Source organism: Lemur catta, chromosome 6, assembly GCF_020740605.2.
Source record: "Lemur catta isolate mLemCat1 chromosome 6, mLemCat1.pri, whole genome shotgun sequence".
NCBI classification, from domain to species: domain Eukaryota; kingdom Metazoa; phylum Chordata; class Mammalia; order Primates; family Lemuridae; genus Lemur; species Lemur catta.
The window spans coordinates 60,880,839-60,907,898 of record NC_059133.1 but is presented as its reverse complement, the minus strand read 5'-3'; the positions used below and the strand labels follow the sequence as shown (position 1 = coordinate 60,907,898).

The 27,060-nt window shown below is 34.8% G+C and overlaps 1 protein-coding gene across 2 annotated transcripts in view; it reads left to right on the top strand.

Annotated features, from left to right (window-relative positions):
- ARID2 (AT-rich interaction domain 2) overlaps nt 1-23,164 on the top strand; it is a 170,230-nt gene extending 147,066 nt beyond the window's left edge. For both annotated transcript variants that reach the window (XM_045553970.1, XM_045553971.1), the window contains 5 exons: nt 10,441-10,579; nt 10,671-10,756; nt 12,043-12,166; nt 12,261-12,352; nt 20,068-23,164. In XM_045553970.1, the coding sequence (XP_045409926.1) occupies nt 10,441-10,579; nt 10,671-10,756; nt 12,043-12,166; nt 12,261-12,352; nt 20,068-20,212 (586 nt within the window). In that variant the 3' untranslated portion in view covers nt 20,213-23,164. The remainder of the gene's footprint in view (nt 1-10,440; nt 10,580-10,670; nt 10,757-12,042; nt 12,167-12,260; nt 12,353-20,067) is intronic.
- Nucleotides 23,165-27,060: the final 3,896 nt, after the last annotated feature.

Sequence of the window (27,060 nt, the reverse complement as noted above, 5' to 3'; positions counted from 1 at the left end):
GTACATTATCTTACGTGGGCATGGTTTGTGGTGGCCCAAAGCAATTACAATGGTAACATCAAGATCACAGATCACCATAACTGATATAATAATAATGAAAATGTTTAAGATATTGTGAGAATTACCAAAGTGTGACATAGAGACCGGAAGTGAGCACATACTGTTAGAAAAATGATGCCCTTAGACTTGCTTGAATCAGAGTTGCAACAAACCAAAAATTTGTAAACAATGCAGTATCTGCAAAGCATAATAAAGTGCAGCCCAGTGGGATGAGGTATGCCTGCATACTGCTTCGTGGGTTGTGCAAGTCCCTTATGACAGCATGCTCTCAATTCTTTCTTAGTGTCCCTTACACACTTGCCATCATTCATTTCACGTATCCATAAGCTATAATCACCAAATATGTTACTAATATTATTTTGAAAAAAATTTTTGTTAGATCAATTAAGAATAAGAAAAATTAAATATTTTACTTCCATTACTCTTTCTCTAATACTTTCTTTATGGAAATGCAAGTTTCTGACCTCTTACATTTTCCTTCTCTGAAGAACTCCTTGTAACATTTCTTTTAAGGCAGGTCTCCTGATGCAAATGCCTTCAGTTTTTGTTTATTTGAGAAAGTCTTAATTTCCCTTCACTTTTCAGTGATAATTTTGCTGGATACCAAATTCTAGGTTGGTGAATATTTTTCTTTCAGTACTTTAAATATTTCAGTCCACTCTTGCTTACATTGTTTCTGAAGAGACATCAGTGTTACCTTGTTCTTGTCTTCCCATCAATAAGGTGGTTTTTTTCCTCTGAATTCTTTCAAGTCTTTTTTTCCTCATGTTTGGTTTTTAGCAGTTTGAATATAATATGCCCAGATGTGGATTTTTCATATTTGCCTTGTTTGGTGTCCTCTGAGTTTCCTGCATCTGTGGTTTAATGTGTCATTAACTTTGGAAAATTCTCATCCATTTTATTAATACTTCAAATATGTTTACTGTTCATTCTTTTTTTCTTCTCTTTCCAGTATTCCCACTACATGCATTTCATGTATTTGTAGCTTTTGTAATTGTCCCACAGTTCTTGGATATTCTGTTACCTTTTTTTTCTCTTTGCCTTTCAGTTTGGGAAGTTTCTATTCACATACCTTCAAGCTCACTGATTCTTTCCTTGCCTGTGTCCAGTCCACTGATGGTCCCATCAAAGGCATTTTGTTTTCTGTTACAGGTTTTTTGTTAATTTCTAGCATTTTGTTTTGGCTCTTAGCATCTGCATCTCTCTGCTTACATTATCCATTTGTTCTTACACTTTTTTCATTAGATCTTAGCATATTAATCATAATTATTTTAAATTTCTAGTCTGATAATTTAAAAACCTGTGCCATATCTGAGATTGGTTCTAATGTTTGCTTTGTCTCTTCTGACTCTGTGTGTGTGTATGTATGTGTGTGTGTGTGAGTATGCGTGTGAGTATGCTGGGGGATTTAGGTTTGGGTTTTTTTTTTTTTTTTTTTTGTTTTTTTTTTTTTTGAGACAGTCTCACTCTGTTGCCCAGGCTAGAGTGCCATGGCCATCAGCCTAGCTCACAGCAACCTCAAACTCCTGGGCTCAAGTGATCCTCCTGCCTCAGCCTCCCGAGTAGCTGGGACTACAGGCATATGCCACCATGCCCGGCTAATTTTTTCTGTATAATTTTTAGTTGTCCATATAATTTCTTTCTATTTTAGTAGAAACGGGGTCTCGCTCTTGCTCAGGCTGGTCTCGAACTCCTGAGCTCAAACGATCCACCCGCCTCTGCCTCCCAGAGTGCTAGGATTAGAGGCGTGAGCCACTGCCCCCAGGCCTAGGTTTGGTTTTGTGTTTATGTTTAGTGTGCCTTGTAAATTTTTTGTTGAAAGTCAGACATGATGTTTCAGTTAATAGGGACTGAGGTAGATAGACCTTTAGTGTGAAGTTTTATGTTTATCTGGTGGAAATTAGGCTATGTTTAATGTTTGCTTTAGTGGTAGGTGTCAAAGGCTTTAATTCCCTCTGTTGTCTTTTTTTTTTTCCTTCCCTTGCTGTCTTTGGGTTTCCTTAGAAACTCCTTTTTAAATGCAGTCAGTATCTTGTATCTGTCTCATTTCTAATCCACTGCTATCATACTGGAGCCCCTGCTGGTCAGATATATTGGGGAAGTGAAGTGTTATACAATCTTATGATTAAATCTTACTTTGTTTTAAGGGGCCTTCATCCAAGGGCTGTGACTATGAGTAGTTTTCCTTGAGGGCAGGCCTTTGTTAAGGAGAAAAGAACATTCTGGGTATATTACAAATGGTTACTTCCCTCCTTCTGGAAATGCTAGGGAATTTTTCCTCAGTCTTCACTTTGAGAACCTGGTGGGGTTCCTAGAGGTAAATCATAAACAGTGTCTGGGTTCTCCCTAGAGACTGGCCTCCCAGGAGTTTTTAACTCTCAAGATAGTCCATGGTAGGCTTCCAGCAATTTGTCAGTTACTGTTTAAGTATTCCTACAAGTCATTGGCTCCAGCAATAAACTGTGATTCTCTGTATTCATGGGTCTCTCCAGCTTCCAGAGTGGCAGTTTTCCCTGTGACCTCAGTTCAATGATAGATCTAAGAAGAGTTTTTAATTTTCAGTTTGTTCAGCTTATTTCTTCTAAGGATGGGATTGCTAACTTCCAAGATTTTTCATGACCAAGATGTAACTGGAAGTCCTCATCCTTGTCTTTGTCCTCATTTGTTTATCATCATTAAACATTATGTTGACTATTGCTTTATAATTGAAATATATAAATAATGTTATTACATTTTGGTTTTGCTTTTTTCTTTTAAGAAAGTGGACCCCCCAAAATTCATTTTCTTAAAAAACATCTATGAATTGCTTTTTTAATTCTGTGTAATTGGAGAAAAGGACTTGATGCCTCTGAGTAGTCAAGAATTTATACTCACAGTGTTTTTTCAACTTTGTTTCTTGGCCACAGTGTTCTTTGAATGAGTGATGTTAGGATAGGGGCAAAGTTTAAGAGAGGCCATTCAACTTGTCTTTAACCATTAGATCTCTGTTTTTGTTTTATATATAAGGGTTTTAAGTAATATTTTGTTTGCAAAGTAGGTTCTGTTGCAAAAAAAGATAGTTGAAAACCACTTTTCTAGAATACATTGTTCCTCATAGATTTCTAGTTAATAACTGCTACCTAAAAGATGAAAATTATTTCCCTTTGAGAGGACCCTGTCTACTTTGTGTCTGTATTTAGAACTGCATCATTAAAAGTCAAACCAGGAATGTAGAGGATCTCAAACCTAGATAAACAAACATTTCCAATGTGAAAGCTGGTCAGTCTATGAACCAAGGACTCTTACTTGGTACTAATAAAATTGATACTCATCAACCTCTGAGGAATCTACTTAAGTTATGTTGTGATTCAAATTACTGAGTTCCTACTGAACCTTAAACAGTTGCAATTCCTCCTAAAAGTTCTGTCGTAAGGTTTAATTATTCCTACTATACAAGCTGGAATAATATTTTTATATCAAGCTGAGGTTTGAATAAGGCTTGGTCTGATGGGAAATAACAGAAAACAACAAACATCAACTTCACTATATTTTGCAAATGATTAAAAACTTAGAGGTAGCTAGAATTTGTTTTCTCAATAAAGGTGCTTCTACTTATTCCAGAAGTATCGTCCAGAATTCTTGGTAAAACTTTATTAATAATTTCCTCTATTAATTGATATTTCAGAAGTAATGTAGTCAGTTTAAAAATACTGAAGAAAATCAAATATCTAACAAAAATTGATGGCAGTGTCATACATTTTACATTAAGTAAAGAAGGTTCTAAAGACTAGTTGAGTTTTATTTATAAAACTGCCATCTTGATGATTTGGAAATATTTGTTAGAGTAAAATATCCAGAGTGGACATTTTTAATTCATGATTCTGCGCCTTCAGCAAGGACTGCTTAATTCTAGATAAGCTACTAGTTTAGGTTGAATATTAATCAGTAATTAAATTGATCAACAACTTGTATTAAATGTCAGTAGGAGACAAAAATTGAAATTAGTTTTATAGCATCTTTTGTCTCAATTTTGTGGTCATAAAACCAAAGAGATATTCAGAGGCTTATGCCTTGAGTGAGTTAAATGAAGGAAGATTGCCTAGCTTGATTTTAAAGTCAACAGTTCTTTGCTGACCTAACTTATTGGCATCTTGCATTGTCAATTATCAAGATAACAGGTCATGATTTTGCTGTTTCTAGGTTTATAAAAGATTTTGTGTAAAAGCTCTAGAATCACTGGGTATTTTACTAATATTACTATACTTATAATTTCAACTGAGCTTTTATAAATGTGAGATTAATTTCATGTAATAATTTATTTTTGGTAGCATTAGTTTGAGAAGTATGTGTCCCTTGGGCCTTAACTACTGCTCTGCCATAAATAAAATTTTTTTATTAAGAAAAGCCCTAATTTCTACCACAAATAGTGGCAGAGTTCTTTACCTTACTCTTTTCTTTCAAACACTGAATATCAAAGAATTTGATTACTTAAAGATGTTATCAAATACCAAAAGGTTATATACCATGAGATGAATTTGCCTAATTGTGTTAAAGTCCTTTTTAGTGTCAAATATTTAAAATATTTTGGGAAAAAATTTCCAAAAGTGAGAATATAGCCTGTAGTTTACCAGTAAACTTTACTTATTCCTTAGAAACTTGTGCATAGAATAAGGAGAATTATGTACCAACGCTAACCTCTTAAACCTAGTATGCTTTCAGAGTTTGTTTGCTAACATTAAAAAACGATAGCATCATAGATACTGTATATAAAATTCTACCTCAGTTTTTAACTTATTAATTTATGCATATTTTAAGTAAACAATCATGTGTTATGATATAGTAGGAAAAAATCAGGTCTTTAGTATTAGACATACCTAGTTTCAGATCCCAGCTCTGTCATGTAGCTGTATGGCTCTGGGAAAGTTACTTTTTGAAAGCACATTTCCTCAGTGGTAAAGTGGGGATAACTTTATCTTCTTTAAAGAGCAATCATGGAAATCAAATAAGATGCCATAGGTGAATATAGCAGATACATAGTAAGTGCTGAGCGAACGAAAGTTCAGGTAGGGAGGTGCTTTATGCTGTGTGCAGCTCTGTGGGGAGCAGTGTGAAGTGATACACTGCCGTATCTTTCAATGAGGAAACCGTGTAAATATCCAAGCTAGAATTTACAAGACTGAAAATCATTTGCATGCTTTATTTATCTCATTAAAAACATGAAGATACACATATCACTTATTTTTATGTTATGTTTAGCTTATGAGTATAGCATAATTATAATACCTGAATTGTACAAATCCACTTCCATAGTGCTTTTCAAACTGTTATTTCAGCCCAACATTCATACTTTTGTGGAGGGTACACATTTTAAAAGCATATTTAAACAGAGTCTCTAAGAATTCAATTTTATATTAGTATTTCGCTATGTAAAGTACGTGACTGCTTCACAGACCAGTAGGTTAGTAGGAGTTGGTGCTGGAAGATCAAAAAGCAAATTCAGAAATCCTTTCCTGTAAGTATTAGAAGGAAAGGAAAGGGAGGTAAAGCTGAAGACAGTTGGTTTTGGCTGTCTTCCATGTGGGCCCCTTTACTATATTTGGGATACTTCCTGCAATTTGAATTTTACTAGGAGACAGAACCTATCTCAGTACAAAAGCCAAAAAAGGGCCAAATACTTGCTTCCTCCTCCATTTGCCTTTGGCAGCTACAGTAGTCAATCCATTGTTCTCACCTGCAACTTTGAATCTGGATTGACTGTGGTGGAGAAGCTGAGACTGGAGAATTCATTTCTGTAGAAACAGCAATATTTAGTTTCCAAGAACACCAGCACTGATTTTGGGCATTCCAGTTTGCAATTTTTAGTCTGGCATTAAGGAATTAATTTTTTAATTGTGCAATCAGTATTTTTTTTTCCATTTTGAACTTTTACATCTGGGTAAAATGAAATTCTGTTAGTCTCTCACCAAGGTTGTTGGTATGGTTTTTTCCCCCGCTTGTTATTAAATCTCATTTGAATATAAAATAATATATGCCCTTGCTATTTCTTTTGCCATAGAATATTATGCATGTAAAACAATTATATGTTAAGGGTTTAGGTAACAGTTAATTGTTCTACCACAAATAATGGAGCTTTTTCTTACTAAAATATGTTTGCAGTGTGGATTTTTTTATGTATAGTCATATATACATTTATGTGAATTTTAAACATTTATCTGCACATCTTTCAAAATAGAATATTCTCGCAAAAAAAAAAAACCTTATGCGTCTTAAATAAAATATTTTGTAGCAGGAGGGCTGTTAAGTAGGACATGGAATATTTTTTGGCTGTTAAACAAAAATAGCCTGCCAAGAACTTGATTGATTAAGAAAACTCCAAATGAATTTTGAGTGCTATGTTCAGCCCTTTTATTTATGGTTTAAAAACAAAGGAAACAGTCTTAGCTTTATAATCACTGATGTTTGCTTTTAAATTATTCTTTTGAATTTAGTAAATTATTAAAATGTTATATGTATTATATATTATTGCTATGTATCACCTCCTGAGTACATTGTACATTTCAGGCTTTTAAAGAGTAAACTCTTTTTACTTATTGATTTATTTATTTTTGAGACAGAGTCTCACTCTGTCACCCTAGGTAGAGTGCAGTGGCATCATCATAGCTCTCTGCAACCTCAAACTCCTGGGCTCAAGCAGTCCTCTTGCCTCAGCCTCCCGAGTAGCTGGGACTATAGGCCCATGTCCCAACACCTGGCTAATTTTGCTATTTTTAGAAGAGATGAGGTCTTGCTCTTGCTCAGGCTGATCTCGAACTCTTGAACTCAAGCAGTCCTCCGGCCTCTGCCTCCAGAGTGCTAAGATTAAAGGTGTGAGCCACCTCTCCAGGCCCAAGAATAAACTCTTAAGGTGGTGGGAAAACTGTGCTTTATTTACTTCATTTCACTTGTTTATGTATTTATGATGCCTAAGAAATTCTGTTTGATGATAGGAAAAGTGATGGTAACAATTACAGTATAAATTATACCAGTAAAGTAATGGTTATTGGCTTTATTTTAGTTCCAGTATTAAGTATGCTAATCTTAATTGGCTGCTTAGGGTAGCTGGAATCAGGAAACTTGAATCTGGTAGCCTTTGTGAATATCTATTCAGTTGAACCAAACAATTTTTCAGTAGGATTAAAGAAAAAAGAATTTGGCTGAAGAGGAATTAAATGAAAGAGTAGAAGCAAATCCTGAGCTTCAACTGTAATTATTCAAATAATGAGCAGGAGACTAGCCATTATAAATGGTATTGATAATGTAATGGAAAATAATAATATATATTTTTAAAAGATTGCCAATGACTAAGAGAAAAATGTCAGATATAGTTACTATAATAAATGTGTTAAATATTAAATTTTGTATTGTTTTGCCAGATACTGATACATTCTGGTTCCTATCTTTTGAGAAAGTAGCAGATGAAAGGAAAAGTATTATTTCTGTTGTTTTTAGTTAGAGTAACATATATATTTTTATACTTAAGTGTAGTATTCAGTAGAGACGAAAATAGAGAAGATGCAAAAGAGGGATAATGTATGAAGGAGCACAATAGAATCCAGTGTGTAAGTGAAAGAGTTAACCCTGAAACCAGTGGCTACTTTGGCTGAGATCCAAGGGAAAGAAAGGATGAACAATGACTGGAGATTTAATGTAGAGAAGAAGGAAGCTCTAATAGAATAAACTTAAGTTCTTTCAGTAATAAGCTTTTTTTTTTCTTCAGAGTAGTAAATATAAAACATTGTCTCTAAATTTACAATCTCACACTAGTACAGGGGGAAGGAAGACAAGCTCTAAAATAAGATTGAAGTTCAGTATTTAACTGAAGTGAAGTTGGGAGCCATTTCTATGGGGAGGATTTTTCAGGAACAAAAATGAATGCACTTAGTTGTAGTGATGGTGAGTGTCATTTGATAATGGAGGGCATTAACTTGGAAGCAGATCAGATGTTACTGAACAAAGCCTGAACATTTTGAAATAGAAGGTCTCAAGGTAGATTAGATAGGTAGGTGAAAAGACAAGTGGTTACCAGTACTGCTAGTAGCACTACCACTACTAATGATCATGATGATAATAGCTGTTATTTATTTATGACCTACTATTTGCCAAATAGCTTTACACATATTGTCAAATGTAAGCCTCACGACCACCCTGAAAGCTAGATTCCCCATAAGTAAAATGAGTTTCAGAGAAGTACGTTTTGCCTAGAGCTGCTGCCTATTATTGTGCACATCAAAGGGGGCGCCATTTACATTATATATGCCATAAATTGTATATTGCAAGTTTTTCAGTAGAGGGCAGTAAAGTATCTTAGTAAAGGTACCATATATAAAATTGTATCACATATACAGAGACAGCGTAAAGAAAATACACTAAAATGTTCGGAGTCTGGTTATTCACAGGGAATTTTTATTTTCTTTTGGATACTCTTACATTTTCCCAGTTTCCTTAAATGAACAGGTTTTTTTATGATTTGAGGGGTGAGAGATGGCGAACAGAAGGGATTGCTGGAAAGATAGTAGTGAGGATCATTTTTTAAGACATGACAGTAAACAGTAGTAGCATCATGCTTCATCTCTTATTCTTCCCCCACACGATCCAATAAAAATGTATAATATTCTGAAAACTTATTATCTGTTTTTTTATATTTCTGTAGAGTTTAACTCTCCAATATTACAATTAAACTTGTAAAATCCAGATATTCCATTTAATAGATTTGGAACCCTTAACTGCTTTTCACCCTTACAGGATTATTGCAACCAGCTTCATTCATAGTCATATTAGAACTTTATGTTGAACCACCACAGCAATCAGTGAATGGCTTGTATGACCAGAGTAGTTAGAGAGAAAATAGACTTGGGATGAGGGAAAGGGTAGTAAATTGGAGAGAAATAATAGACTCTGTGTTGGGCAGGTAGAGTAATTAATGAACATTTAAAAATCTCTGTTGTCTTAAAATCATATATACACACATAATTGTATATATTTAGTAATTAAAATTGATTTAAAGAAAATTCATTTTTATGTATTGCAAATAAACTTGATTAATTTTATGTATTGCAAAATAGTTTAGAAATAGAAATCATTTTGACTAGTGACTAATAGTGCATTTGCGTTTGGGGGTGTGTGTGTAGAGGCTTTATATTTCAACTAAGGATTTAATAGTATTAGTTAAAGCCTTAAAAACACAATAAGAAATGCCTCTTTGTGGTAATTATTAGTCTATATGACAGACCTCTAGTCATATGTATTTCATATTAATGAAATAGCCTTGTGAATTCTGAGAATTAAAAGAAATTCCAAAACTTAAAATGTGTTTACTGATTTTAGTTTCACAGTAAACTTTTGGTAAGTTTTATATAAAGGAATATGAATGGAAATGAAATACATAACATAATGATTTTTTACATTTTTAAAATATACTAATTACTTTTTGATTAAAATTTATTATGTCAGTCATTTCCTGAAGGAATATTAATTTGAAATATTAGATATATGCTATACATTAAAAATTGTTTCAAATATAGACATGTTTATATGACAACCATAAAAAATAAAATTCTAAGAGATCTCTGCCAAGACCTTAAAGAGATTGATTGTACAAATAATTGGGTTACTGGGCTGGACATGGTGGCTCATGTCTTTAATCCTACTATTTGGGGAAGCCAAGGTGGGAAGATCGCTTGAGCCCAGGAGTTTGAGGTTGCACTGAGCTATGATGACACCACTGTGCTCTGGCTTGGGCAACAGAGCAAGACACTGTCTCAAAAAAAAACTTTTTAGGTTACTAATTAGTAATTGAACCTTTTAAATACATTTTTTGCTATCTAGATTCCAGTGTTCCCTGTCATTCCCATGTTTTCCAATTAGTAAAGAAGAATAGTACCTGACTTCCTTCAGTTTTGTGTCCTTTGCCACTTACCCACTCAGACATTTGTATTGTTAAGCCCTGGTGGTGATGAGACTTTGTAAACAGGGATGAACATACAAAATGTGAACTCAGCTATAAAGGCAGACTTACCCAAATTTATAGAATATAAGTTGTTGGATTGGATATGCTAAGAGTTATCATTTATAATATATAATATATAACATATAATATGAAAGCTAGTACATGCTTGAACAACTTCTAAAGGTACGATAGAGTATGGTATTTGTTTATAAGATAATGTTCTATTGTGTTTTAAAATGACATTTCATTCACTTTCAAGAGATTCTTAGCCAGCCTTCATTGAAGATAGGGAATAAGTGTTCATTACAGTTGAATGACTCAACTTGGAAATATAAGAGAATTTTTCAAAATTGTTTCAACATATACTTAAATACATCCAAATGTCAGAAAATTTCTACTACTTTTATTTTTTATAGGTGGTTTCAGACACCTTCACAGGTTTTCTACCATGCAGCAACGGAACATGGAGGAAAAGATGTATATCCAGGGCAGTGTCTTTGGGAAGGTTGTGAGCCTTTTCAACGACAGAGGTTTTCTTTTATTACCCACTTACAGGTACACTTTCTTAATAATATTTGATCGGTAACTCATCTAGTTGCATTAAAGATGTTGATGTGTATTCTTTTACTTCCTTTTTATCAAAAAGGATAAGCACTGTTCAAAGGATGCACTGCTTGCAGGATTAAAACAAGATGAACCAGGACAAACAGGAAGTCAAAAATCTTCTACCAAGTAAGGAAAATGAGTTTACTTCCTATTGTACATACAAAAAGAAACTAGGCAAAACACAGAAACAATGAAAGGCAACTTAGCATATTGGGAAACTGGAAACCTGGGTTTTAATCCAGCTCTGGCACTAACCAGCCATGTGACTCTGTTCAAATTGCTTAAGTTCTCTGGGCATCACTTTTCATATTTGTTAGACCACATGGTCTCTATAAGGTACTTTGTAGCTCTAACACTGATTCTACTTTGTAGACAAGTCTTTAGGAGTAATGACAGATGGTACTAATATATGAGAAATGCTTAGTAAACTAGAAGTACTATGTATAGTTCTTTGTCCTTTAAGAGAATAATTTAACATCTATTTGATAATGGCAAAGAGATTTCTTTATATATATATATATGTATATGTATAAACATGTATACATACTGGTTAACACTTTAAAGATTGTTTTCACATTACTTATTTAATATTCAGAATTAGTTCATGTTAAAAAAAAGTACCAAAAATACCTCCACTTTACAGATGTGAAAGGAAATACTGCAACTAGTTATAGTGTCAGAAATAGGGTTTACTTGCATAAGCCAGTGCTCTTTCCCCCACTGCCTCACCGGAGCACACAGGTAGCGATGCAGTGTATCTGCTTGGCCAAAGAAATCTATAATAATTTGAATCTGACTTTATATCAAACTATCTCTACAGCTCCTCTGTTCTTATAGAATAGTAGAACTATACTAAAAACACTGATTGAAATTACTAAGTAATAATGAAATGAGATTAAGAAAGTAATAGTTTGAAATATAGTGTTTAGCATAATTTCATATTAGATTATCTTTTCTGGATGACCTATGCCAATACATTCTTAGGTAATATTGTATTGTTCTTAGATACAATTTAATATTTATAAATTTGCAGGTTACATTGTGGACTATTTTCTTCTTTGTTAACATCTTCACATTATAGTCAAAGATGAGAACTCTACAACTTTGTACTGTGTTATATTTATTTTGATTGCATAGTTACCCAGCACGGTAACTTTAAAGATAGAATATCTGTTGTTTACTTTAAAATTGATAAATTGGAAAATAAAAGACTTGAAACTTCACCTTGACACTAACAGCCCCGTTGCCTAAGCTGACACAAAACATAAACATTAATGCTGGACCATGGGACCTTTAATCACCCTCTAAACCAGAATTTCAAAGTAACCACCTTAGGGGTTGGCAGGGTGGTTGTAGTTGTCAGTCTCTATGGAGTATCATGTTAACAGTCTCTTGCTCTTTGATCAATTTAGGCAGCCATCTGTAGGGGGCACAAGCTCAACTCCTAGAGCACAAAAGGCCATTGTGAATCATCCCAGTGCTGCACTTATGGCTCTTAGGAGAGGATCAAGAAACCTTGTCTTTCGAGATTTTACAGTAAGCATGCCTTGAAAGCCTTATGTGTAAAGGTGTGAGCCCTGTATGATTTAGATCTTTATTCTTTTTTTTTTTATTTTCCTTTCTTTTTAAGGATGAAAAAGAGGGACCAATAACTAAACACATCCGACTAACAGCTGCCTTAATATTAAAAAATATTGGTAAATATTCAGAATGTGGTCGCAGGTGAGTAATCTGTTTTCCATAGCCAAAGTGAATTTAGATTATTTTACTTTCACATATAAGTTAATAAAATTAGATGTCTGTATTTTATTCACTGTTTTTCTCATCAATTTTACAAGTACATCTAAAAGCTTATGTCAAGGTCAGACCATCATGATCTCTTAAAAACCAAAAATAAATAGAGCAAAGTTGAAACAACCAAAAAGTGGTCTTTTAACTTGTTTTATTAAGTTAATTTTCTTGTTGGCCATAGAATTCAGAATAAAAAGTAGCTGTACTAAAGAGGAAACTTGGATGTTTATTGGGGAATAAAAGGAATTGGTCATTTGAATCATGTGAAATCAAAATGAAATTCAGTTTGATAATTAGCATTTTAAGGTACCCATCAAAGTCATGATATTGTTAAGATTCACTATAATATTGTGAAGTTTTAAAAGTTACTTTCGAATGGATGTAAGCAAGAGAAAACTCAGGATTTTGTAGATCTACAGAAACTGGGAAAGATAACTCTTTAATCCTTGAGAGAGTAAATATGAATGTTCTGTTGATGCCTTTTGTACTTTGTCTCCCTTGAGGTTACTTTTCTAGTATTTCTCCTACATCTTCGATTGACCACTCTCAGGCTCCCTGACCTGGAGAAGTCGTCCTCCGATGCATCTTGCATTCCTGATAGTCACGTTCTATCCCAGGCTCTCGTTTTACATACTACTAATTCCATCTCCTAAATATATCTTGAATCTGCCTTAGTTCTTCCCCCTGCCCCTATTTTACCTTGTTTTAGATCTTTTATGATATTCCTTGCAATAACCTTTAGACTGGATTTTCCAAACACAAAAACAGTGGCATCAATTATAAAAGAAAAAAATGAATTTGACTATATCAAGTTTTAAAATTTCTGTAAGTTGAAGATGAATAACATTTAAAACTAAAGTTAAAAAAGAGTGTTTGCAATGACAAAATTTACTATATTTATTTTGAGTATTCTTGCAAATGAGCAAGAACATTTTTTAACACCTAAGCAAATTTTTTCAGAAAAAAAAATAGAAAGGTTTGGTAACCATATGAGAATACCAGGGCCTTTTCTTCACATCCAAATGGCACATTCTTGGCCTTATAGTAAAGCCTCTTTGATTAGGTCTAATAGGTTGTTGAGCCAAAATTTTTTATTTTAAAGTCTTTGTTTCATTTTTTATTTTGTTGTTTAACCCTTCCAAATCTCTTTTGGCGTCTTCAGTTCCTATAATCTTAGAATAGTAGAATCATAAGAAAATAATCCATTAAATTCTTTTTATTCACCCTTCTAGTCAGGTCAAAATCCCAAATATAGAGCCTCTTTTAAACATCTCACGTGATGGAAAGTTTTGCTTGAGCAAGAATACTGAGAGAGAATCTGGCAAAATCTGTATATGTGAAGAAGAAAGTGTACAAAATCAGCTGCAAAAGATAATTCTCTATTGATATTTCTCATCTCTAGTGGAATAATATAGGGTATGAACTTTTAGATTAAAGAAATTTTTATTTGCAATAAAGTTGCAGGTCAACAGGAAGATGCAGGGAAGTTTACAATCATTCTTACAGTATCCCAAACAGTATGAAATTTCAGCAATTTTTTAAATTTGAAATTCAGAATCTGATAGTTTGAATAATGTAAAATGTTTAAATGATGCAATTTATCTCCATTCTGACTAAGCTTGAGCCCTGGAGAAATGCAGTATATTCTGCCTTCTTTTGATGTGTATGTATCTTTTTATCAATGAGTAATACATGGATCTTATTTAAAAAGCAGGTAGTAGTTTTCTATATATTAATAACGAACAAACCAAAAAGAGAATTAAGAAAACAATTCCATTTATAATAGCATCAAAGGGAATAAAATACTTAGGAATTAACCAAAGAGGCAGAAGATTTGTACACTGAAAACTATAAAAGATTGCTGAAAGAAATTAAGAATATATAAACAAATGGAAAGACATCCCATGTTCATTGCTTTATTTAGGTAAGATGTTAATTAATATTACAAAAGCATACTATAGATTCAATGCAACCTCTGTCAAAATCCAAATGATTTTTGCAGAAATAGAAAAATCCATACTAAAATTCGTAAGCAATCTCAAAGGACCCTGAATAGCAAAAATAATCTTGAAAAGGAACAACAATGTTGGAGGACTCACACTTCTTGATTTACTACAAAGCTACAGTAATCAAAATAGTATGGTGCTGGCATAAAGACAGACATATAAATCAATGGAATAGAAAGGAGGGCCCACAAATAAGCTCTGACATGTGGTCAAATGATTTTCAGTAAGGGTGCCAATTCCTTATTCAATGAAGAGTAAACAGTTTTTTCAACAAATGGTGTTTTGAAAACTGGATACATAGATGCAAAAAAGAAGTTAGACATTTACCTTATACCATCTATAAAAAACTAGCTCAAAATGGATCAAAAACCTAAACATAAGAGCTAAAACTATAAAACTCTTACAGGAAAACATAGGGCAGAAGCTTCATGACATTGGATTTGGCAGTGATTTCTTGGGATATGAAACCAAAGGCACAGGCAACAAAAGAAAAACTGGACTTCATTAAAATTAAAACTTGTGCATCAAAGGACATTATCAACAGAGTAAAAAGGCAACCCATGGAATGAGAGAGAATAATTGCAAATCACCTATTTGATAAGAGATTAATATCCAGAATATATAGAGAACTCCTAGCTACTATGGCAAATAGTAAGACAATTCCTCAAAAAAAAAAAAAAAAAACAGAATTATCATTTGATCCAACAATTCCACTTCTGGGTATATACACAAAAGAATTGAAGGCAGGGAGTTGAACAGATATTTGTTTGTTTATGTATTTATTTATTTTTTTTGAGACAGAGTCTCGCTCTGTTGCCCAGGCTAGAGTGCCGTGGCGTCAGCCTAGCTCACAGCAACCTCAAACTCCTGGGCTCAAGCGATCTACTGCCTCAGCCTCCTGAGTAGCTGGGACTACAGGCATGCGCCACCATGTCCCGCTAATTTTTTCTATATATATTTTTAGCTGTCCATATAATTTCTTTCTATTTTTAGTAGAGACGGGGTCTCGCTGTTGCTCAGGCTGGTCTCGAACTCCTGACCTCTAGCGATCCACCCGCCTCGGCCTCCCAGAGTGCTAGGATTACAGGCGTGAGCCACTGCGCCCAGCCTTGAACAGATAATTATACCCATATTCATAGCAGCATAATTCACAATAGGTAAAAGTTGGGGTGAAAACAACCTATCGATGATGAATGGATAGATGAAATATGGTATATACATACAATGGAATATTATTCAGTCTTAAAAAGGAAGAAAATTCCAACACATGCTACAACATGGTTGAACCTTGAGGATGTCATGCTAAGTGAAATAAGCCAGACACAAAAGGACAAATGTGGTTTGATTTCACTTATGAGGTACTTAGAAGAATCAAATACATACAGACAGAAAGTAGAACAGTAGTTACTAGGGGCTAAGAGGAGTAGGGTGTGGGGAGTTACTGTTTAATGGACAAAGAGTTCCATTAGGAGACCACAAAAATGTTCTGGGGATGGATAGTGGTAATGGTTGCACAACAGTCTGAATGTACTTAATATCACTGAACTATACACTTAAAAATGGCTAAATTGGTAAATTTTATGTATGTTTTACCACAGTGATTTAAAAAAACAAACTAAAACCACAACAACAAAGGAGGGATTTGGGGAAAATGGAAAGTGACTGCTAATGCATATTGGATTTCTTTTTAAGATAGTGAAAATATTCTAAAATTAATTGTGATGGTTGCGTAACTCTTTTAATATACTAAAAACCAGTGAATCGTACCTTTTAAATTTGTCGATTGTGTGGTGTGTAAACCATATTTCAATAAAGCTGTTAAGAAAGATAAATTTAAAAAAATCAGGCCGGGCATGGTGGCTCATGCCTGTATTCCTAGCACTCTGGGAGGCAGAGGCAGGAGGATCACTTGAGGTCAGGAGTTTGAGACCAGCCTGACCTAAAAGCAAGACCCCGTCTCTACTAAAAATAGAAAAAATTAGCCAGGCAACTAAAACAATTAGAAAACATTAGCTGGACATAGTGGCATGCACCTATAGTCCCAGCTACTTAGGAGGCTGAGGCAGGAGAATCACTTGAACTCAGGAATTTGAGGTTGCTGTGAGCTAGGCTGATGCCATGGCACTCTACTCAGGGCAACGGAATGAGACTCTCTCTTAAAAAAAAAAAAAAAAAATCAAATAATAAGTGCTAAAAAGCTTATATCCAAATATAATAGTTTCCTACTTCACCTCTCCTGTCTACCTCCAAGAGGGAACTTTCAACAATTTGAGCTAATTCTTCTAGGAATTGCCTCCATATTTCTAAATAATATGTCTGTTACTATTTCTTAATTTACCTGTTTTATACATTACCTGTTGACTCCCTTTTAAGGAATTGAATATTCTTAAATCTTTCTTCCTCTCACTTTTCCTTCCCTCGTTATACTACTGTTACATCACAGTTTTTTATTCAGTCTTTTTGTTGGTTTATTTGTTTTGAGACAGGATCTTGCTCTGTTGCCTGGGCTAGAGTGCAGTGGCGTCATCATAGCTCACTGCAACTTCAAACTCCCAGGCTTAGGCAATCCTCCTGCCTCAGCCTCCCAAGTAGCAGGGATTACAGGTGCACACCCCCAAGTGCAGCTAATTTTTTCTATTTTTTGTACAGACAGGGTCTCCCTGTGTTGCTCAGGCTGGTCTCCAACTCCCGGCCTCAAGTGAATATCATTTTATAAAACAAAATGGACATATTTCATTGTATTGAAACAAAGCGCCTATTTTTAAAAAATCAAAAAATAAAAGATATTAATTTATATCAAAAAGCAAATCATTAGTGACCTTAAAATCATCCCGTTGATTTCAGTTTATTCTATCTAGTTTTATCCATGTGACATCCAAATAAAAGAATTTTTTTCAACATGTGACTATTTGAAAAATATTATTATAATTTTATCTAAGTTTTTGAAACTAAAGGCTTTTTTCTTTTTCAAAATGTTCATTGATCATGAGGGAAAATAATTTGTACTTTTTTTTACTTGTTTTTATTTCTTAGTTTTTAACAAATTATATGTAAGTTCAAGTCAAATTTTTATGACTAATTGTTTTTCAGAAAAAGAATCATAGAAATTTCATAGTTCATTTTAAAATTTGTTAAATAGAATTTTTAAAGTAAATCATGGTGTGAAGCTCAATGAATTATCACGAAGTGAACCACCCACATAACTATGCGTCCAAGTTAAGAAGTAGAGCAATGCCAGTGCCAACAGAACCCTTTCGTGTCCCCTCCAATCTCTACTCCATTCTCTTCCCTACAGGGACCACTGTCCTGATCTGTGACACCATAAATTAGTTTTGCCTGATTTTGAACTTCCTATAAGTAGAATCATATAGTATGTATTCTTTTCAACATTATATTTGTGAGATTGATTCATATTGTTTCATATAGCCCTATTTTGTACATATTATTGCAGTATAGAATTATTTCTCCATTCTACTTTTTTTTTTTTTTTGAGAGAGGCATTTTGCTTTGTTGCCTGAGATGGATGGAATGCAGTGGCCTGATCATATTGCTCACTGTGACCTCAAACTCCTGCGCTCAATCAGTCCTCCTCTCTCAGCCTCTCAAGCAGCTGGGACTACATGCATGTGCCACCATGCCTGGCTTTTTTAAATTTTTATTATTTTGTAGAGATGGTGGTCTCCCTATGTTGCCCAGGCTCATCTCAAACTCCCAACCTGAAGCAGTCCTCCCACCTAGGCCTCCCAAAGTGCTGGGATTACAGATGTGTGCCACCGCCCCCAGCCTCTTTCTACTTCTGATGGGCAAATGGGCTGTTTCCAGTTTGGGGCTATTAAGAATAATGCTGCTATGAACAGTCGAACTCATATTCTGTTTTTTGCCTATACGTGTACACATTTCTGTTGAGTTTTTAAAAAGGATCAGTGACTCATAGTATATTACAACTTTACTACATAATGCCAACCAGTTCCAGAGTTTTATCAATTTACACTCCCTATAGCAAAGTATGGGAGTCTCCATTGCTGTGCATTCTTGCCAACATTTGGTGGTGTGATTTTAATATTTAATTTTAGCCATTCTTTTGGGTGTGTGGTGGTATCAACATAGGGAAACTACATAAAGCTGAATATCCAAATGGTCAAAAAACATATGAAAAGATGCCCAACTTTTCAATCTTGATTGTTTTTTTTTGTTGTTTTTTTTTTTTGAGACGTGGTCTTGCTATGTTGTCCAGACTGATGTCGAACTCCCGGGCTCGAGGGATCCTCCCCTTAGCCTCCTGAGTAGCTAGGATTACAAGCATATGCCACTGCGCCCAGCTAATCTCCATTTGTTATATTTGTTTTACTTCTTTCTTTGTTTTGTTATGGTAAAAGTGACTACAGTCCTCACGTTAAATTTTAATTTTGAATTTTTTATCTTTTTTCATAAACTACTTCTGTAATGTTTTCATTCATAATTTAAGAGTCTTCATTTCCTCTTTTTTTGTCTTCTAGTTCCTTTTACCCAGAGTTATTTTCATGAAAGTGCCAAGGTTCTTGGATAATCTCATGCTAGCTGATTTTTTTCCTCTCATTTAACACATTAACTGCCATGTGAGTTGTATTTAACTCATGCTAGTTGTGAGCCCGGGCCCTTGTGAAGTGTATGTAACTCATATGTCTCTTTCTTTACCTTGGGAGCTGCGTGAACTATTTTTCAAGTTGCCTATAACTCACATGCAGAAAACAAAAAATAAATTTTTCATTAAATAAGAAAGGAGTATTTTGTTTTTGAAGTTTTTATTCTATTTTCATGATAAAACACTGTGGCCCCAATGAAAAAAATTTTTTTTCTAGTGTGGTAGTCAACGTGTTAATATGAAATTTTTCACACATAAGGCACACTTGAAATAATTTTGCAGTGACAAAACATCTATCCATCCCTCCATTTATGGCTAATTTTTACCACTTTTCTCCTCAGCCCTCAGCATCACTTTGCTCATTGCTAGATGATGCTCACTTTTATAATCTCTTCATCTTTATATATACGGCAACATCAATATTGTGATCTTTCGGGTAGAAAATTTCTTTTAAAGTTTATAAATTTTTAGAAAACAACTTCTTTTGTGGGTAATGTGGCATTCAGGTTGTAGTTACACTAGCTATAGCTTGGTTTCACTTAATAAAGAGAAAGAAACTTTAATCATACCTGCAATATAGTTTTAATTTCACATCATCTCCTAAAAGCAACCATTTTGTTCCTCTCTAGCTGTTTTCTGATGTGATATAAATTTTATAGAAAAGCATGAATGGAGATAGATACAGAATTATGCTATGCAATCTTCCATATTTAGAAAGGTACCGCAGAGAAAAGGCAGTTGGATGGTATTGCCTAATTCTACTTCAACTAGCTAGAAAGTCAGTTCAGTTTGGGGAGCTTCAAGTTGGCCGCAACTTACTCATCTGTAAATTGAACAGGTTAAGCTACTCATTTCTCACATGCCTCGCTCTCTTCCTGAAATGCTATATTAACCTTTACTGGGTGTGGAACTATGTATTGTTTATATTTTAGTTTTTAAACTTGCAAAATCCATGATAAGGAATCATCACTCTGACCTTGGAGACTGACAGCCTTCTTAATGTTTTTTTTTTTTTTTAGATTGTTAAAGAGACATGAAAACAACTTATCAGTGCTAGCCATTAGTAACATGGAAGCTTCCTCCACCCTTGCCAAATGCCTTTATGAACTTAATTTTACAGTTCAGAGTAAAGAACAAGAAAAAGAGTCAGAAATGCTGCAGTGAAAAATAATTCCACTTACGCAGTGGGGACTCAAAGTCAGATACATTTCACATACTGTTACTGAAGAAAGCACCAAGTCTTAATGGAACAGAGACCATTGAATGAATTATTTTATCTCCTCCCATGATGCTGAGAGGAAGCTTCGTATTCTGATCTCTGAGCGAATCCCTTTGTTCTCTGTTTAAAAAAAAAATCTAAAAAGAAAAAGGAAAAAAAAAAAAAGAACTGCTGTGGGATTGTCAACCAGCTTATCTGCAGGATGTCTCTCAGATTGGATAAATCCTGATGGAAACTGGTATGATCAGAATTCAGTACCATCCACATTGGAATATACATGAAATATTGTAAAACCTACATGAGCAGATGAAATAGCATTAAATATTTTTATCTATATCCCAAAAGGAGCACATTTTTATATTTACAAAACCGTTTAAGCTGGTTTGAATAATTAAAAAAAAGTTTCAGCACACTTATACCCCCAATCTCAGAGGGGGCCACCAATATCTAGCTATGGATTGTGTGTTTTGTTTAGAAATCAGTAGCTTGGTTTTCTTACTTGAGCCAATATATTTTCACTTATTTATTATCATAAAAATTTACCAGTCTGAATAGATCTTGTAAATATTTGTGAATAGAACGAACACCTTTCATGCCACTGCAGCCACTGGAAATACATTCTGTGGTGTCCTAGAAGCATTATTGGTAGGTCCTCAAGTTTTCTAGACTTTCCTGTCAATTGTAAGTAATTGTGATATATTCTACTACGCAGTGGATGTTCTTTAAATTTGTGTAAATAATTCTGCAAAGGTACTGATGCTGTAAAGTCAAACAGTTTTGTGGAACTGTGATTTTTTTTTTCTTTCTTTTTTTTTTTTTTTTTTTTGTATTATATACCTTGTAGAACTCATTTTGCTGGCTGAAAGAGTATGGAATAATATATCTCATGTCATTTTTGTAGAAGAAAAACTATTTGAAGGTATTTTTTGGTTTTCCCTAACATGTATCCACTGTAAACGTTTGTCATGTGCAAGCTCAGAGCTTGGACAGAATTTTTTGTATTTGTAAATTGGTTTAAATACATGGAATTTTATACAGGTTTTCTCCTGTGTTATATATGCATTATGTGCAGGTATGATATTTTCTTCACTGCTTTTTCTATCTTAATATAGTGTGGAATTTTATTGTATTATTCTTCCATTCTTAATACTGTGCCACATTCCTGCTCAGAAACTGCTCACTTCCTTAAACTGTCTGTCTCCCCCCAGCGTGAAATGTATCCATTTATAACTGCCCATTGCCTGTTCTATCAGCATCCAAAAATGTGGAAGGCCTCCCAACCACCATTTCTGCTGTGTCCTTAGGATGTGCAGTAAAAATATAGACCTAACAGTTTATGTTATAGAATGGCTTTATTTACTTTGGTGACTGTTTATAGTTTTTAAATAAACGACTGAACATTTTCTTGAGTCCTTCATTTCTGAGTATGCTTAAGACATTCTTAAAAAAATAAAGAATCCTAAATTCAGGCAAGGTCTAACGGTCACCTATTAGATTATACCTTGATTGATAATGTATTAGAGAAAACATAAGAGAGGTCTTTTCTGTGACAAATTTGCATGACGTAAGCAGGAGATTGACTGAATGTTTATATCTTGTTATAATGCAGAGCAAACCCAGGTAATAGCATCTGATTGGTGCAGCTAAAGCTCAATATACCTTTCTTTATTGGATACTGTACATCTGACTGAAAGCTCTCATTGTTTGATATTGCGTTTCTTGACTGTTTATTAAGAATCACAGTGTATCCAAATCTTCAACCTGAATTTGAGAGCAGATTCTCAGAGTAAAGAGCCACAGTTCGGATATAAAATTTTTTTAAAAATAGTCTGATTCAAGTAGTATCCAAGGAAAATCTAATTTCTCCCTGAAGGAGGATCCCTGGCACAGCACTCTGCCATGTCTCAAATGAATCCTTGAGAAATTTCATCCAACATTAGTCATGATTATTTCTCAGGGTTGTGGGGTTTATGCTTGGCCCATCTTCCAGGACTGGGGCTGCCCAGCAGACACCCTGGAGATACGTGGCTAACCGCAGAATGGCCTTCCAACCCTTCGAACTTTCAAGGCTCCCAATGGTTCACATCAGTTGGGGAATTTTCTATTTACTTATCCAAAAACTTCTTGAATTTTTGTGATTTTGTGCAACATCGATGTTTGTTTTAAAGGTACCTTTTTCTTTTCAAAATAGAAAGTGCAATGGTAATTAATAGAAAAGAGAAGGAACTCTGGGTTTAGAAAAATGATTTTCCTGTTGACCATTCTCCCACCTCATGGAATCGCATGCTGTAGTTCTAGCTTTTGTGCTATTATATGTAAATATGACTGTAGTCCTTTAAGCATTGGTCTCAGCAGAGAATTTTCTAAATGTATTTGACCTAATGAAACCGATTTATGGCTTCTCACTTAGGTTTTTCCTCTTATAGCTTTATAGAACTATATAATAACATGGACTTGCTGTGTAATGGAATTAAAGTGCTCTTGCACAATAAGTTCTGCGTAACCCTCTCATTCATGAAAAGGTGCTCCTGGCTAGACAGAAACTTGCTGATTTCCAGTATTGTTATTTTTGTCTAAAGTTCTGTAAATACATGCTTTAATGTTACCTTTGAGAAATCTATGTAAATAATATAGTCTACAACATAGAGACTGTACAATTCTGTGTTATATATGTGCCTAGTGCTCTGTTGGCACTCAATAAATTTTAAGTAACAAAATTGATAATCATATAGCGAAGGCATATTTTTCTTCCAAGCTCGAGACAGGATGTGACTATATACTAATGAGACTCAGTAATCCAAGCCACACGTGAAAACTCGTCTCATTACTGTATAGTCATGCCATGTATGTTTTTTTAAACCACAAAATAACAATAAAAATGATTTTTTAAATGAGAATGTTTTGGATAAGTGAGTTCTGTCTTAATCACTGTGATTAAAGTATTAAACACCGAACAAAGAAAACATGATGTTCTTTATCACCAAAGCAGATGATTTTGAGCAGTGGAGCTGTAGGATTAACCACGTGGGACACCTGGCACTTTACTCTTGGTCGTTTTTACCAAATAGTAAATTAAAAAAGAAAAATATCTGGTGTCTATCCACAGGAAATTTTAGCTTACCATTCTCATACTGCTTGACTCTTGAGTACATGAAATAGTCACTGAGATACTCAGAATTTTAACTACATCAGCCTTCTCCAGAGGCAGCAAAACAAAGGAAGAAAGTCCCACTTTCTAATTACTAATACATTACAGCCTGTGTTACCTTTACTACAGTTGGTATTTGTAACTTTTGTTGCATTTTTATATCCTCATTTCCTGTTGGTAAAAATTAAGACCAGAAGTGCCTTTGGTATGAATATACTTAGGTAAGCAGATCCATTTCCTTTGATTAATGAGACTATACGTAAGAGACAAGGCTATCATTAAGTCCTGGTTCCTGTGGATTTCAGTCTGAAATACAACCCACATGGATACATTTATTCAAAAGATAAACTGCCTTTTAAAAAGTAGCTTTTGTGAGAAGGTAATACAAAAATAATTCAAGAATCAAAAAGTTTTTTAAAATATTCAATGAAAAGTCTCACTCCCATCTGCTGGATTCCATCCCCACTGCCTGATAACCACTGTTCAGGTTTCTCGGGTACACCTCTGCTGTGCAATTACGTACAAAGTTGAATCTTTTTCTTACACAAAAATTTCATAACATTGCTGCACTTCTTAAAAATTTAATAATTTAACATCTTTACATACCAATCGGTAAAGAGCTTTCTCATCCTTCTTTACCGCTATGTAATGTATTCCATTACATGGATGTATCACGATTTAACTAGACCCCTTATTGATGGACATTTAAATTGTTTCCAAACTTTAAAATGCTGTTTTAAACTGGTCACTAACATTTTGCTAAACACTTTGTCAGGCACTGTGCTAATTAAGCATTTTACATGTATTGGCTCAATCTTTACAACAACCCAGTGTACTAGCTAATATTTTACAAGTAGGAAAAAGAGGGTGAGGGTAGGGATAGGTGAGTGCCTTGACCGAGGTCATATGGCAAGAAAGTAGAGCTACTTAACCACCTCAGGTAGAGTCTAATTATAAGAGTAACTCAGAGAATTCTTTACTCGGGGACTCAGACTCAAGGCCAGGAGGCTGCCAGTATGTACACACACACATAACCTGGTTTTGGTGCAAATCTTTTTGTTTATATTTGCTTCATTGTTCCCAGTATTTTCTTCCTTTGCATTTTGTTTTCTTAAGGGTTTCCATAATTCCTCAGTTTTGTTTCCCAAGCATTTCCTTAATTTGGCATCACCTAACTTCTTAAAGACAAAAACTTCCAGGGAATTTCCTTAACAAAGGAGCATTTCTAACACAAACGTTTATAGTAAGTTGGAACCACAGTTTCTAATCAACTATCCATTCTGATGCTTAGTTTGAACCATCAGCTGACTCCTTTAGAGTCATTCCTTGGAAACATTTTTTAGAATGCCAATAGGAATTTTTTTTTTTTTTTTAGGAATTTTTTTTGAGACAGAGTCTCACTCTGTTGCCCAGGCTACAGTGCCATGGCGTCAGCCTAGCTCACAGCAACCTCAAACTCCTGGGCTCAAGCGATCCTCCTGCCTCAGCCTCCCGAGTAGCTGGGACTACAGGCATGCGCCACCATGCCCGGCTAATTTTTTTCTATGTATTTTTAGTTGTCCAGCTAATTTCTTTCTATTTTTTTAGTAGAGACGGGGTCTCGCTCTTGCTCAGGCTGCTCTTGAATTCCTGAGCTCAAACAATCCTCCTGCCTCAGCCTCCCGGAGTGCTAGGATCACAGGCCTCCCACCGCACCAGGCCAGAATGCCAATAGGATTTTTTTCCTTGTTTATACCTCCCTTAAATCGCATTCAACTCTCAGTATGATGGAGTACCTCTGCTGCTTGTTTGGAAGGCTAACGAGACAGTCCTGTCCCAGACTAGGACAAACTTAGGAATAATGCCCAATAAAAGGTAAAAGTAGTGTGGTAAGAAAATTATAAAGAAAGTGGTTTTAGAGTTTAATATGTGACAGGCTTCATTTGATTGATGAATGGGAAGTAGAAAGGGCTTCACGGAGAAGAGAAAAGGTCTTTTAATGAGAGACGTTACAGGCAGATGGAAATTTGACAGACCTAAGAATGGTTAAGAGTGCTTGAGTTTGGAGAGGTCTTGGTCAGGATGAGAGGGGTTTATAGCTTTACTCGTGAAGGGATTAATTAATAAGAGATCAAAGCTATCAACACGCTACACATACACAAGTGCACAAAATTAAAACTGACAATTTCAGGGAGAAGCAGAGTGAAACTTTCATAGAGAGCATGGCCATTGATAAAAACCTAAAGAGCTCCACAAAGAGTAGTCCGGAAATCAAACATAATAGGTTTAACCAATACATTTGGCTATGAGGGGTCTCAGAATCTGAACTGTACATTATGGCTTCCCTAAACTGATGGGGAAAACATTCAGCCTTTGCTTTCGAGAGGACATATTGATTTGAATTATCAAATACGATGCCCTGTTTACAGCTAAACTGTCTGTGAAAGATAAAACTAGACTAGTTTTCAGGTTGATCCTTTCAACAAATTCACTCTTGCAGGGCAGCTGCCTGGGACAGGCAATTTTTTCTGAGTCGTACAACCATTGAAAATAGAGTGATTCTCATTTTTGAGTGAGAATGTTTAGAAGAATAACTCAGAAAAAGGGCATGAAAGCTGGCACAATCTAGTACAGAAAGCAGAATTTTGAATGTACACACTTCACTCTTGTGCAGAGTAGGCAACCACATGTTTGTTGCTTTGTATTTTTGGTTCCAAATGGAAGAAATTTTATGTGATGCATAATCATTCTTTCAGTGGGGATTTTTTCCCTTCAAATTCAAGAATTGCTTTTCTTTTTCCCATTGGGACTGGATTGAAAGAAAGGTGTGAAGAATGGTAAATTTGACTATCAAATGTAAAACAAAGGCTTTGAGTTAATTACTAGCCTCTTGATACTTTTAAAAAACTTTTAAACTGTGAAATATAACGCATGTAACAAAAGTGAATAGAACACAAAGTGGAGCTTTATGTAGGCATTGCCCAGATCAAGCAAGACCAGACCTTGACAGTCCCTCCTGAAGCCTCTTGTCCCATCCCAATCACAACCCCTCCCGCGCATCAGTAACCACTATCCGGATTTTCAAGGCAATCACTTCCTTTCTTTATAGCTTATTTTTACTACTAAAGTATGGATCTCTAAATGCTGTAATTTAGCTTTGCCGATTTTTGAATTTAGAAATACAATATTGGATTTTTTGCTTTTCCACTAAGCTTGGTTGTCACATTCACCTACATTGTTAGAAGTAGCAATAGTTCCTTTACTTTAATACTGAATAGTACCCCAACATTGATGGCATTTTAGGTTGTTTCCAATTTGGGGCTATTTAAAATGATGCTATGAACAGTCTTACTTTTGTCTGTTGGTGCACTTAGGCATGTGTTTCAGCTGGACGTTTACTTAGGACAGGAACTATATCTATCATCTAATAGATACTGCCACAAGGCCGTCTAGGAAAGTTTGCAAATGATGGATACAAATACAGTTCAGATTGGGTGCGGAGGAATCAGGAGGATCCAGAGTTGCCTCAAAGAAAAGTCGAGGGCAACAGGCAAGAGGATGGCTCAGCAGGTGTGCAGGCCCAGTGCTAACTGTTTTAGCTGTTTAAGGAACTGAAAGCGGAGCCTAAATAGGGTGACCACTTGAGTAGTTATTTTATTTGACTTG